This window comes from Bombus terrestris, chromosome 3, assembly GCF_910591885.1.
Source record: "Bombus terrestris chromosome 3, iyBomTerr1.2, whole genome shotgun sequence".
NCBI lineage: Eukaryota > Metazoa > Arthropoda > Insecta > Hymenoptera > Apidae > Bombus > Bombus terrestris.
Window position 1 is genome coordinate 12,805,249 of NC_063271.1, and position 15,788 is coordinate 12,821,036.

The following is a 15,788-nucleotide window of genomic DNA, read 5'->3' on the forward strand; positions in this document are numbered from 1 at the left end:
GCTGACTAGCAAATGCTACGGTTACTGCATGCCTGCGATTAACGCGTAGAGAAGAGATACAGTAGCATGTTCGTTGCGAATTGAAAGTTATTATAGGCTACTTTGTGTACATATCGTGATTGGGATAAGTTGTGTGTTTAAAACCAGGACCGCTAGAGTTACTGTGTCTAATCTAACGTGTAACATTGCAATATCTCAGCAAGTAATTAAAAAAAATCAATCGATAACAGAGTAAAATATTTCGTTAAAAGCAAAAGACAAGCTTGTCCACATTTGCGCTTCGCTAGGAAATCTGTCATTGAATACAGTTGATTGTTGTATTTGAAAGCGTGTAAAACTTTTTGAGAGGCGAGTTAAAAATAGTGAAATTTTTTAGCGAAAGCAAGATATTACCTTTGCATGATTTATTATTTAACACGTTTGTTTTTAAATGTTCGAAAGAAATTTATAGTTGAATTTATTTTCTTCTTAGTACAATTACCTTCTTTCTGTCGAAATACGTATATAGCCAATACGGAACACGTTGAGCGATGCATAATATGGAACTTGTCAACGATGCTGCTACTGACGATGATGATACACAATTACACTTATTTTATAGCGGAAATTACAAAAGAGATAATAATAGCGAAGAGTAAGTCCAGAGTAAGAAGAGTTCAATGTAATCGTTGTTTTCATTGGGGTCGCAAAAAAGTGTACTTTGCATGCATCATTCACGAGATCAATACGTAGAATACGAAGGAAATGAATATAATGAAACATAAGTGACAAAAATAGAGAACAATTGTTTCATTTGTCTTTTCTGTTTAAATAAATATTCATTTCTTACAGTAAAAATAAAGATTTTTCAGATTTCTTTAGAAATCTCCAAAGTGTTCCATATTACGTACCATCTTTTCTAACTCGTTCCATTTGATCTTTGTCACACTTTTTACCATGACTTCAAGACCTAAACTTTTAATAATATTATGTCTTTTATATTTAATAAATTCAATAACTAATTTTCAGTAATTAATTATTAATTTTGTCATGTTTTAACGTTAGTACCATTGAAAAAAAAAGCATGTTTCGCTTTTCTGGGAAGCTTTTACAATCAAGTGTTCCATATTCCAGGATGCAGTTACCCTGTATTAGTAAATTGACAAGTTGTAAATCATAGGTATATAGAACTTCTTTTCACAATTTTACAAATCTTACGTCTTAAGATAGGAAAGAATATTAAACGGATCTCTGAAATTCTCTTTCATACCCTGATGTTGAAAAAAGAGAACTCAAAATATATTGTATATTGATCGACGAGAAATAGAAATGAAATGTTGCATTAACACAACATTCCCGGTGGGTTAAACCGTAAAGATCACATTTTTATCGATGGCTTCCCTCCAATAAATATTCCCTACCGCCTTTTCTCCCTCGCAAGACACTCAAGAACGCCATCAAACACTGGAACCTCAAACTGGACCAACCTTCCAGCATAAAAAAGGCAGACAACGCCATAGAGCATAAATAGAGAAGTTTGAGTGGAAGAAGGGAATAGTGGGAGGACATGAAAAAAACGGTGACAGTGATTGATCTCGCAATTACACGCTCTCAGGCACGCGCGGTGGGAAGATCAAAGTTGCTATCCTCGATGAATGGAGGTGAAAAGAAGAAGAGGATGAAAAAGAAAGAGGAAAAGGTGAAAAAAGGAGAGGGAAAGAGATAGTAAGAGAGAAGGAGAGGGAGGGAAGGAGAGAGAGAGAGAAAAGGAAAAAAGAGCGGCAAGGGGATCGACGGAGTCGCGATTCGACGGCAGATTAATTGCGATCCGAGTTCTATAAATAACACCGTAGAGCAAATCCACGTTATTCAACGACCTAAGAAGAGGATCGAGGAGGACATGGAAGACGATCGACGATGTTACGATCGCGTCCTTGCCAAGGAAAAGCTTCGCTCGCATAATTGTTAATCGCTAACGAGCAACAATAATTAACTTATCCAGGCGGACATAGTATAGTATGGTAAGTTAGGTTGGTTGGGCTGGTCGAGTTGGTTGGTTGGGTTGGTTGCGCAAAGAGGCTGAGTCTTGGATCGCGAGTGTTCGCGCAGTTACGGGACTAAAGGGGCCTTGAAACTCGTTTAATGGACGATAGATCGCATCAGTCGGCCAAGCACGACTGTTTTCTCTCTTTTAGACCGGTCTTTTTTCTTTCGTCTCGTTAGAAAGATCCTGAGGATCGATACATTCCCTCAGTCCCCGCTCGATCCTGAATAAAAAGCCTTGTCTCCGATCGTGCTCGAATCATCGACGAAAAGACGTCCGGCGCACGTCTAAAACGGTCCTCCTCGCTTTTTGTAATCTTCGACTCGTTTGTAATCACAATCAACCATAATTATACTGCGGTTTTTGACGCGATTTCTTACTTTTGCGAACTCATTTATTTCCTCGGATTGATTTTTTTTTTAATCGCTTGCTCCTTTCTCGACAACATCGAATTTCAATGACCGTCGAAACGAGGCACGTTATCGTTTCACATGCGCACTGACGAGACCCTCGTTTCTTTAAGCTGGACCGTGATCGCTAACAACCTGTCGCGTCGATCCTCGTCGGAGATTTCATGGCATGGCTTTCCTTTGTCAGCCATCGAGAGGGAGAACGCAAAAAAAAATAATTACACGTTGATCGGCGTTTCCTCGAACCTGGCCGTGTTTTCCATTGCCATCGCATCGGTATCCTGCGTACTTTTATTTCTATGAGTCACTCCCACGCTCGACGTTTCGAGAACGGAACAGGTTCACTAGCTAAGATACTTTAACGAACGTTTGCTACTCTACCCAGCTGCACATTTTTCTTTTCCAGTCGAAGGACGATATTGAAGAGAGATTTGTCGAATAGGAGTCGAATTCGAAATTTTATCATAAATGAAGATTACATTTTTTTATTCTGATGTGATTTAGCTTAGTTAAAAACGGAAACAACTTACACGGTCTGAAGATATATAATACGTCTTTTAGAAATTCATGAATTTCCGAAACTAACGATAACTATACACCTGATATCCATTAGTATGATAATCGTTAAGACAGTTTTGCTAATATTTGATTGATTAGGTTTAAAAATTGCTCACGTGCAACAAATAAAAAGTGCGATATATCATATTTTACACCTGTGGATTTGCTTTACGTTCAAAGACCGCAAGAAGAAACACGATAGGTCTATTTGCGTTAGTTTTCTGATCATGATGATATTTATAATGATCTCATTCGTCCAAATGATGATGCTTCGTCACAAAACAGTAACGAAATCATCATTAATTATTTTGAACCACCGACACGCACGAACGATCAAGCATCCCATAAGACGAGACCCCCACGAAGATAAGTTCATTCGAACAATTAAGCGGTTTTCATCGAAATTTCTCGTGCTGTCACTCACGATAAATCACGAGCACACGCCATGATAGCGTTCGTCGTCGCGCATGATGTCTCTAGCATCCTGAACTTCCTTGGTCTGAGAAATTGATGCACCACGAAGAGAATTAATAGTCCAACACAACAGCCATAATTCACAACACCTGAAGTGTCAACATGAATTCATAGTCGAGCGCGCTATAAGCTACGAATATCTTTCTGTCTCTCTATTCCTCTCTTTTTCAGGCGCTAGAATTTCGAGAGATTAATCGGTTTGACAAATGCAGCGTATAAAGACGACGTTGCATGCGTGTTCCTCGTCGAATTAAGGGCGAGTTGGTCTTTGCTATGCGAGAGAAGGTTGCTGAAGCTTCGCGTTATCCCAGATCGAGAATCGATGAAACTTTAGTTAAAAATCACGAAACGAAGTATGATAAGTCATATTTCCCGAATTTTATAAAGGAGCAATTTTAAAATATATTGCACTTTTAATTAATTTTATATCAGCGATATCATATTTTTATTTGATTCTTGGATTAGATGCTTGCTCTTTTCACGCCCTTAAACAATCGTATCGATAGGCTCAATCGTGAATAATAAAAAAAAATACAACAAAGAAATAAATAAATTGAATCTCTTGCAATGAATAATTTGTGGCCGTGGCGTAATCTGCTGGCGAGCGTATGCATCGCGCGCTTACCGACTGGACTCTCTTTCTCTGTTCCATTCGAAGAGAGCGAGGATTCGGACCACAAAACCGCAAAACCACAGGATCAGCGAGTTCAAGATATATCACATGTTCTTTCTACAACCGGCTGATCCTAATACGTACAGCCAAGCCTAGAGAAATTTCTATCCCTTGATGGCATTTAATGGTAGCGTGCCAGCTGCATGATGATAACAAGAAAGTTTCGAATAGCCGTACATGCGAGAATTATTCGCATTTAAACGACGAAAACCGACTAAAACGCCAGAACTTCCCCTATTATGTGTAACTTCGGTCGTAAATGTTGGCAGTTGTGGATTTTCGAGGTTCGGTCGAATTTATGCTTGCAGCAAATGTTTTGGAACTTCTATCTACACTTTTAGATTGGTTCCAAGTTTTACCGATATATATAACCGTGACAATCGCGGCTGTTATATCGTTAATGGAATTTCGATATATTTTATAGAACCCATACAATACACACGTAAAAGTTTGCTAGAATAAGCGTTCAAATACTTTCGCCAGTCATCATATAGAAAAAGAAGGAAATGAAAAAAGATTGTTAAACGACTTACCCGACTCTATAGTCCGTGCAAGATGGCGGTGGATTCCAAACGGTGCTGTGACAAAGCATCCAGTCGCACCAGGTCTAGAACAAAAAGATTCAACGTGAAAGGAAACTATGTTGGAATGTTGGAAACTGTTTCTATTTATAGAATATCTAGGAGACATTTTACTTCATCCATCCTCCGGAAAGTGAATCGTATAACAGCAGTCGTGTATCACGTCTACTTTATCGCTAATATTAATGGTCTAACGTGAGACGAGAGCGAAACTGTTGTTATTATTCCTGTGTTACGATAGCGATCGAAATTCTTTCCAGGAAGATCCACTCTCAATTATGCGATGACTTTAGTAACGGAAGTTCTTCGTACGCGATGTACTTGGATTAGCAGTCGAATGCACTGTAATAAATCTAATAGACTTGTGAAACATTGTGCACCGTAATAAGTCTACAAGAACCTTTTTTTCTATTACAAATCTTTCTCTATGAAAAATTACAAATCCATCGTTATACACGCATCTGAAGATCTCTTTTATCGGAAATTTGTTCCTCTTATAGAAATTTCAGATTGATCATTTTTACCACTCTGCTAATTCTATCGATATCTCACTTTGCAGCTAAAGCGCAGACGGAATGATCAACTCTTTATAGGATATTTATACCAGAAAACTCTAACAAACGAAAAACATTGTAACTGAACCCATTTCAGAGACATAGCTCATCACGAAATCCTTAACAACGACGGTATCGCGAATCGGTGCGCATCCTTGAAGGCTACACCAGTTCGAGAACCAGGAAGAAACGGGTGATGTCGCGGTTCCAATGGTTTGTCATACGGTTGACCTTTATCGATGGAGCGTGCGTGCATAGCTTACGTGCGATAGGTGCATTAATCGCGAACGCCAGGTTGCATAATAAGTCGAGACACGAACGAACCAGGTCCTGGGCCTGACAACGGCCACCGGCGCGACGGACGAATCTTGCGTGGGTGCGAACCAACCGTTGCTTCATAAATCTTCGACCGCTTATGCGCGCGCGCGTGCGCATACACGTTCACGGATCGGGATTATAACGATGACAAGAATGTCGACAAGCTACGATCGGATCGAGTTCAACGAAAAATTGATATACGTTCATACGGAAGCTTGTGAATCACGTGATTGGCTTAAAGCGTGTCGATTAAAAATGATAATAAATTATGTCGAACGTGGTTACATTGTTAAGAATGATTTGTATAGTGGAAGACGGACAGAAATCCGACGTTGTTAGTGGATAGGTGAAGAAATAGTATAATACGAACAGCCGTGCTATTCAATATCTTAAAATTAGCCCTGAGTCACGTACCATTTGAGTGTTGCCACCCAAATGACCAAAACGCTCAATCTATCTATTCTTGACCGTTGTATAAACTTAGCTTAACGGGATCTTTTGAAGTTCGCAAGTTGTGACACTCGACTCATATCGAATAGATCAATGAAAATGAGATACAATCAAAATAGAAGAATAAGAAGAGGAAAAACTTATTATTTTTTTGGAAAATAATAAAATGAATTTAAAAATAACTTTCTATCTTTTACTCATATTCTTAGTTTACAATAAAAACTAATAAATGAAGCACGGATTTATACGATTGTTAGTTCAAAACCTCGTTTAACACACTTCATCCTGTATATATTATCAATTTATGCATCGATTTTCTCGACACTCATTATACCGTTTATCCAGCTAAAATGATTAATCAAAATTCAATTTACAACATCGCTGTTGATTGACCGCTAAGTCATTCCACGTTATTTTTAGACCTCGCTGATACGACAATCCAAGTTGACTCATAACGACGATTGTTCATCATCCTCGACGGAGGCTGACTTTCTCGAGTCAAGATTCTTCTGATCGATCGATCGATGATCGATGCACGGGATAACGCGCGAAGGAATCTTCGGCCGCATACATTACACGCCATATTTGCACGAAACGCGGTAAAAGATCAAAATAACTATCTGAACCTCTCGTATAAATACACGTGGTTTTATGTTTCTATTTCTTTTTTCTTGCCATTTTTCTCGAGATTAGACACGTCGATTAAAATCTGTGCAATTAGAATGACGCGTGGTTTTCCCGGTACGGTGAAAGTTTCTCGGAAAAAGAGATCTTGATAGAGGCCCATTAGATATGCCAGAGATAACGGAAATACCTTGATAGCTGGTAAAAGGACTTGCATGTCCTCGCTAACAACCATCCTCGACTCTTTGCCGCTGTCCAACTGAGACTTGAGCAAGGACACGCCACGTTCTAAAATCAGATTGAACATCTGCAAGGATACAACCAGTGCCCTTTCTTGGACCTCGGACCGGTACCCTTGCTCCATTTGGGAATCTGAAACAACAAACGGAAAGATAGGACCGTTAGCAACACGGACACCAACTAATCGCTTTTAAAAGGTTTCTTGCTAATGGCGATAGTTCAACCGTGGAGAAAAATTTATAGCTGCAAATATGTTTAATCATATATATCGCTAGTCTTGGAAACATCTAATTTTTCCATTATATGAATTTTATAATTTTTCGAATATTACTGAACACTAGGAGACAGTTACATCGCTAATTTAGAAATTGATTTTAGTTTTCAAACTTCTCGTCGCTAAAGACGGTTTTTCTTTTTTTTTTTTTTTTTTCTTTTTTTGCCAATAATAGATTATAGCAAGTTTTTGGTCAATCAAGGATTTCATACACGGATCTTTACTGTAAAGATAATGTCCATAAACCGCATGTCGTTCAAGAGTCAACTAATTTATTATTCGTAATTTAATAGATACGAAAATAAAATTTGAAAATTCGAGGTTAAATTGTACTGTAGTTAACCTTTTATAACCTCGTGTGACTCGAACGTAATGATCTATGTATCCGTATTTTTTTCAATATTATTTTGCACGCTTATTACCGTACCACCTTATTTTATCATTGTATCATTACTTTGCCAGGAAGCAATTTATACTAGTTATTAGTTCCTATCTCTCACATCAGAATGAAAAACTGTAATCAATCCTTTTTTCTTGCTAGTCAAGAAAAATTTGATTATAGATGGTTAAAGCGGCTGACCAGTGAAGCTATGAACCCGAAGATCGCGGGTTTGAATTCCCATCGCTAGAATCTTCCGCTTTTCGTACACTTTTTCACTGTAATATTGTTATTTTTATGTTTTATAACATAATCAGCTAAAAATCTACTTTATGATACTAACCTGATCTGCAATAAACGCTATAAAACTATCATTTCCCAATGTAACGTTACAAATTAAAAAAGAAAAAAAACATCGCAGATTTTGCATTAACAATTTCACCAAACTACTTCAATACTCTCAGAATTTTTCGTTCTTCTATCCATGATGATGTTTACAATCGTGATAATAATTTAAAAATACGGAATCGAAAGTAGAGGAAATTTTAACATACAATGATAAATCTATCTCTCAAATTACCCTATCAAATATTGTTTCTTTTTGGAACAAATTAATACAATTAGTACAATTCAACGTAAATTGCAAATAGAAAGGCCTTGATTAATTCAATAATAATCGCTCGTTAATGCCATTGAACATTTCACGTACAAATATTAAATCTAGCATCAAGCATCCTCTCCTGGGAGATATAACGCTACCGACGTTACAAAACCAAACTGTACCACAAAATCCATCAGTGATTTCAGCAAACCACTCGAATATTCCCAGAACACGTTCTTCACTCTGAATAAAGACATACAAAGGAATATACGTATTCAGCGTCCTGTGGCGAGGAAGAGACGTAGTACAGCAATAGAGTAAATTGAATTTACTAAGGGCAACCAGGCGAATGTGTTCGGTGTCCCTTCTCTTGTAACGCGGTCCGTGGCGAGCTATAAGTACGCGAAACGTACTCTACCAACGATACCCATGGCGTCTGGCAGTTTAATTTATCGCGTACGAGGATAATAATTAGTGTTTAGCTTCGAGGTTCACTCGAACCACGCGACCCGTGTGGTCTTCTTCCAGAGTTGGGAGTGTAAAGGGTAATTAGTTAGGAAGATTTATAGAAAGGCCTCGACTAATTACCAATACGATCATTAGCGAAAATTACGCGTATCGTTCTGTCGACTTCCTCTTCGATTTCCATCCCCTCCTTCTTCAACCCTAGATCGTTCTTACTATTCCACGAACGCACGAATACGTTACGCGTACCTGCCACGAGCAGGATAGCTAGTGATGCGATCAAATTCGATGAAAAGTTCGAAACATTTATAACAACTGTTTTTAACAATTTTTAGTTATTCGCCAAGCTGTCCCAATACTCGTAGAAATCTTTTATGAAAAGATACTGAAATTTCGGTTGCACCGTAAAGACACACGACTGTCCACATTGGACAAAGATGAAATTAATCTGAAAATATATATACAGAGAAGTTACAACACATTTACTGCAAACATGATGAATAGATATAGCGTGTTCAGCTACGGGTGTCAGACAATTTGTAGTTTCTTCTGGTTCTTTTATTTTTTTATTTTATGTGTATGTATGTGAATATTGTAATATGCAGTGATCAGTAATTTGTGTGAAAAATGTGTGTGGCTCATGTAAGACAGCGCTCGGTCACACTTAGCAGTACCTCCAAAATACTTAATGCGTATGTGATTTTTCTGTGGACACCGGCGGACGGGACGATTGCGGTGTGTGTATGAAGTTCGTATAAACATTGTTTATGTGCGCTATTATTTATTAATTATTTATGGAGACGAAGGATTAGATGAAACATTAATCCGCTCTACTCGAAAATTCTATGAGTCGGTTTTTAATATGTTGTTATGGATTTTACTCTGTTTAATGTACGATTTTTCTTACGAGGTAAGCTGCTGCCCATGTATCGTTCGATTAGAGGATCACTGTGTACCCCGTTGCTTAGGCTGACCTACTTTCGTTCGTGTAAGGAGGTTTGCTCGCGTGCAGGGATATTTTTGCCGATTTTTAATTGCCAATAACTAAAAGACAAAGCCGAAAACGCAATTTTTTTATTTCTGATTTTCGTCTTATTTCAGCTTCAAGAATCACCCCTTAAACTTCCTGACATCCGTAACCGAACATCCTGCATACATGAAAGTTTTTCACACGGAATATTTAAATCTCAATTTTGTAAAGCTTGTTCTACGCATGAAAAATAAGGAAAGACGTAGCACACTATATATAAGAATAACAGTATAACTTATCAATCGTTATCGTTCAACGAATACCGAGGCCATCGTCCCTCTACGAGCTGGCAATTAATTACTCGACTGGCTTCTCTGTTTCGCGAGTACCAAGCGTTTAACTGGGAATTAACCCCGAGTAAAGGAGGCGAAAACGGTCGGACGTGGGGTGAGCGAGGTAGTGTGTATGATTGACGGGGTGTTATTAGTTGTTAGTCGCTAGATATTGCGAGAACCGAAGGCCTCCGGTTTCGTGAAATAATTTTTATTGCCGTTTAGAAACCGTTTTTCATTTTTCTAATTCTAATTCCATGTTTAATTTACTAACAAATGTTTACATTAATAATCTAATTAAATTCATAAATTTTCTTTGAAAAAAAAACTTCTACCGACTTCTTCCCTCTCTTATCTTGCATTTTCTTTACCAAAACTTTCATTCCACAAACTTTACTGAGAACCAGGAAATCCAAACACAAACGATGTAGAGATCAACTCACAAGCAATTAACTGTCGACGAGAGATTTGATTGCCACTCAACAACTTCCTCGACTCTCAAACCTCGACCTATGCTCCAAACTACCAAACTCGCAAGGTATCAAAGCCGAAAGTTGCAACAGTTTGCGGAGGACAACTCTGGTAATTCGATTGATGCGCGCAACAAGAGCGCAACGAGGAAACCCGTCATCTTTTTCTCCTAACGAACTCTGAGCGCATCGTCGCTGGCGAAAAGCGGCGTGCAAACGCGTGTGCCGTCTAACGAAGTCGGCGAGGTACCGAGGTCAACCTTTCTGTTTCCAGGACCGATATTAACGCGATTACCACGCGAAAACGGACGGAGAATCGAGTTAGCCCAGCTGCGCGGATAATTCCATTAGCATTGATTCTAGCGGCCGACTGATTCGCCGTATTTGCAACGCGGGGCCGTCGTTCCACAGCAATAATGAATTTTCACGAGACGTTTAATTCGCCGACGCGACGTCGAGAATGAAGTCTCTTCGTTGTCAAATTAATGCTGCCTACCAATGCTGCAATGGTGGATAAAGTGAATGTCGTGGAAGAAAGAGAATACTATATCGTCCATCCGATGGAATAATAATATAATTAAAAACAATGCAAATTTTGTGTTAAATGCTTAAATTTTAGTCTTAGAAGTATCTAATTTTTCCGTTACAAAAATTTACTAATTTCTGAACGTAGAAATACGATTTCATTTAATCGAATACTAATTATAATTTGATATAATAAAATGATATATGAGTATATATTATACGTATAAACTGTACCTTTGCCGGTTCGGATAAATACATACCAGTACATAGAATTCTACAATACTTGTATATGTATATTGATATAGTAACTTTTGTACTAATTATTCGCCATACTAATAACAAGATGATCACCTATTCTAAGATTCATGTTACATCTATCCTACTCTTGTACAATATAATTCCATTTTCTAAAATTACATTGTTTTTCTCGTACTACTTTCTACTTAAAATTTCGTTTATCTGCCATTCCATTAAATAAACTATTACTAATATGGTAAGGAATATTACTATACTTGGTCTAATCCGATTTAAATTCTTTGACGAACTTTGCACCAAACTCTCTAAAACAATTTCATGTATCATTTTATAACCCTATATATTTAACCCTATATATTTAACACGAGAACTACCGATAGTTAACACGAAGCTATTTCTACAAAAACCAGTCAAAATTTAAAATCTTTAAAAAAATACGTAATAATAGAACATTTGTATATTTATTGAGTTATTACTTTCCTACAGAAGGAATACCATACTATGTAGTACATTTTTAGTATTATGAATCCATCTGGGACCATGATCCCTAAACGAGGGTTGACACATTTATAAAATTGTAGAACCAGTCATTTTGATTGGTGTGGTATTTTTAATGTTAGCATCTAGCGATCTAGCAATCGATCCGGAATTTTCCTGATAATTGATATCATCATATTGAATGATACGCAGTAAAAATTTTAAAAACGTGTGGGAAGTTGTATCAAACGAGGAAACTGGTTAATTGGAGTTCGATAAACACATTACACAATCCTTTTATATTCTGACAAATACCAGTAATTTTGATTGGTATTGGTATAAGTAGCCTTGATACAAAATTATTTTCAGTTTAAATACATAAAAAACAAAATAAAATTCATTATATTATTCTTTTAGTTATCGTTGCGAAAGAGACATTACATCATTGTGGAAAAATGATATAACATGAAGTAGGAATTTTATAATAAAATTGTAAAACCAGCCAATTTGACTAATGTGGTAGTTCCAGTGTTAATTTTTGGGAGAAAAAAAAAGACAAACCACCACTAATAACATCACAAGGTTAAAGAAAACAACGAGGGATTTGTCGAGAACAAAAAGGGCCATGGGACAAGCCGTGACAATGCAGGAAAACGAGTGTCCGTGCGTGGAAATCCAGTGAAGGCCGTGACGAAATTCCCAGTGTAGGTACTCGCATTACACGTAGGTGCGAACAAGGCTTTACGTCGTGGCCAACGGCTAATTTGCTGAATTTATGATTTAACACTCGTCCCAAGGGAAAAGATCGCGAATGCGAGCGTATGCGTGCCATTTTCTCGTGCGGAAATAATCTTGGCTACTGCTTGCATGAACGAATGATTACGATGATAATTATTATTAAGAGGAACGACTGTTGACTCGATTATTTTACGATTTTATAAAGCGCATGAATATCGTTTCGAATGGCAGTGGTGAATAAAACTTCAGTCTTAAAAGCTTTAGCGATACATCTTAAAGGTGAGTTTTTAAGATTGACTTTTAGTGAAGTTCAAATTTTTTCAATATTTTCAGATTGGAGCTTTGAGACTCAACTTAGAGTTTCAATTTTTCAAAACCCTTGAGGTTCAAGTAAGAAGATTAATAATAATTCCTGTAACACATTTTACTTATTTCTTTGAAAAAACAACTATAGATATTTTTGTTTGTTAAAATTGTTTCTTTGTAATTAAATTATCTACCTTTAGATTGTAATTTGTTTTGTTTGTACATGATATTTTTTATTCATTGTCTTATAACATAAAATTACTTTAATTTCAGTTTTAACTACCGCATAGAAAGCATAACTCTGCGATTACCCACCATTTCTCAAGTATTTCCAATAATTTGTCAAAGAAATATATTAAACAAAAGTTGGTTAGTTTTCGGTTCCTATACATTCGAATATTAAAAATTTCCCCAAAAATATCTTTCTGGGTCATCAAGATCATAATATAGTAGGTCGTTAAATTCGTTTCGACGTCAGCTACAACATCTGTATACGTGCGCAACTCAAACTGACCTTGACAATTTTATTGGAAAAAGGCTTTTTGGAAATTCTTAATATCCAAATATATAACGGACTGAAAACAGACTAATCTTTTTGCAAAACATTTTTTGACAGATTATTCGAAGTGCCAGAAAAATGGTAGTTAATCTTAGAGGATGCACCCTGTATATAAATCTCTATTTAATCATATAGAATATAATTTTATAAGCTCATTAAAAAGATGCAAAGCTGATCGGTCCAATCGATGTATAATTTCAAGGGAAATTTTTCATCGTTCCTGCAGAGCGCCAATGCTTCGTCGCATATTTTCGCTCGTGCCGCTATTATTTTCTGCACGACGTGTTTCATAGCAAAAGAATAGCGGGGAATACCATGAGGCCAAAAAGAGAATAAAACAGAAAATAAAAGAAAAAGAATAAGAAAAGACGACGAGAATACGAAGGGGAGGACAGCATCAGTCGTGGATCCAGATACTTATCGCGTCCGTCCTGGAACCGTGACGCCAACGGATATACAATGTTACAACTGCAGATTGATCGGCTGGAACATCGAGACGAAACGGCGTGTTTCACTCATGGCGGATCTCCTAGAGAGATGGCTGCGATGATGGGTGTTCAACCCGTTGCTTGGGAATATATAATTGGACGTCGCAGAATTTTATAGGGGTGGCGGTCATCAGTGGATGATACCTCTCATAAATATGCATAAATTTCACTCGCTGCAATTATGTCAGGTGCTATGAGATACCAGAAATACGCGAGAGCAGAGCTTATTGATTTCTTTGATGTTTCGAATGATGTATAGAATGAGATTTTTGTGTCTATGGGTTTGGTGGTATCTGCATGAGGTTTTGAAGTTTATTGCTTCTGATTCTACAGAGTGTTTTATGAAAGGACAGTGGAAACGTTTGACAGTGAAAATAAACGTTTCTTTACAACTTCTAATATAAGCAAACATTTCCTCGCAACTTCCAATTCAAGCAAATACTCTCGAAAATATTTCTTCGCAACAATCTAATCCCTGAAATCTTTCAGTGGCCAAACATGTTCGCTCAACGTGGCCATAACGACGTTAGAAGCAAGAAGAACAACCAAAGCATGATCAACAAGGGAAATTTTTCAGCAAGCAGAAGTAAAACAAGGCTCGCACGCGAACGTCAACATCGTCGACAACTAATCCCTATTACCATATCGAAACAGCTCAACATCCGCATATGTATTCCCTATTATCGTGAAAATTGATGATTTCAGTGTCTCTCTGGACTGGCAAGGTATATGGTATAACGAGAGGCATCAATCGAGTGAAACGGGAGGAGTGACGGTGGCACGCAAAGAAGCTGATCGCCTAAAGGCGCCTGGCGCCAAGACAGCTCGCCTCCAGACGCTCCGAGACGCCATGCCTCCGGCGCCGTGTGAACCGGCCACTCACAACTATGCCGACACTTTAGTCGATTTGTACTAACAGTAGATGAATTTTACAAAAGTGTAGGAATTAGAGGCAAATGAATGATTAGGAACGTCATTTGCTATCCTTTTACGAAGGCAGACTATCAATTAACCCATTAAGATTAAAGCAGCGAACGTAATATTAGCGGAGAATGTAAATAAAGCGAGTTACGTGCTCCTTTTTTTCTTTTTCTTCTTCTTCCTTCTTTTTTTTCTTTTTTTGGGATATAGGAAGTATGTCGGAATAATAGATGCTTTATAGATGATCATTGGGCAGGTAAAATACAAACAACAAATTTTTACTCGAGCTAAAAATATGATGTTATTATGATAAATATCTCAATTTTTTCAAACTTTATAAAATTAACGAATCTCGATAGTAGAAGAAAAAAGCTACAAACGCTTATAACTTGATACTCATAGACATTATTCAAATTTTATAATGTAAATTGACTTTTAAAAAACTCATAAATGAAATGTGCTAATGTTATTGGATAGCGGGATTCTTAACCCGCGCTCCGCGAACTTCGAAGGGCAACGAAGTCCTCGCACACGCAAGTTATTATTGCATCATACAAACAAAAAATACTTAGAACGTGTATTTATTCATTTACAATGAATCGCATCTCTCCGAAAAGATTGTTGACGAGCAGTTGATAAGTGTTTTAAATATACATATTTGCCACATTAAGGACTTCAATTTTGAGTTGAATTTTGAACGACAAAAGATTATTTAAGAGGGATCCGTGGTAAACAAAAGGTTCAGAACCGCTATTGCACGATAAAAGTAAAAGAAGAAGCTACGATGAAAGAGATTTTACACAAATGGAATTTCTACCAATAATCACAATGTTCAGAAACAGAAATCAATAACATTAAATTATTACGTAAATTAAACGTGACATTAGCCCTCGATCTTGTACGCAAAGATATGAACTTCCATAGATATCCACAGTTCGATCACCACAAATGCTTTAGGTATCTCAAACATTTTAAATCAAAGTAAATCGCTACGAAGATCAAGGAAGTATCCAGATATTTTTGGCCGATAATGTATCATAAGGCTCTGAACACATCGGTCGAAGTGGTTAATGCGAGGCGTCCTTGGCGTGGTCTTTTTCACCATGGATAGAGGCGAACGCGA

The 15,788-nt window shown here is 37.3% G+C and overlaps 1 protein-coding gene across 5 annotated transcripts in view; it reads right to left on the reverse strand.

Annotated features, from left to right (window-relative positions):
• The window catches only part of LOC100651950 (telomerase-binding protein EST1A), a 147,341-nt gene that overhangs the window by 51,979 nt on the left and 79,574 nt on the right, over positions 1–15,788 (reverse strand). For all 5 annotated transcript variants that reach the window (XM_003394626.4, XM_020868400.2, XM_012321105.3 and 2 more), the window contains 2 exons: positions 6,856–7,037; positions 4,672–4,745 (listed from right to left, as the gene is read on the reverse strand). In XM_003394626.4, the coding sequence (XP_003394674.1) occupies positions 4,672–4,745; positions 6,856–7,037 (256 nt within the window). The remainder of the gene's footprint in view (positions 1–4,671; positions 4,746–6,855; positions 7,038–15,788) is intronic.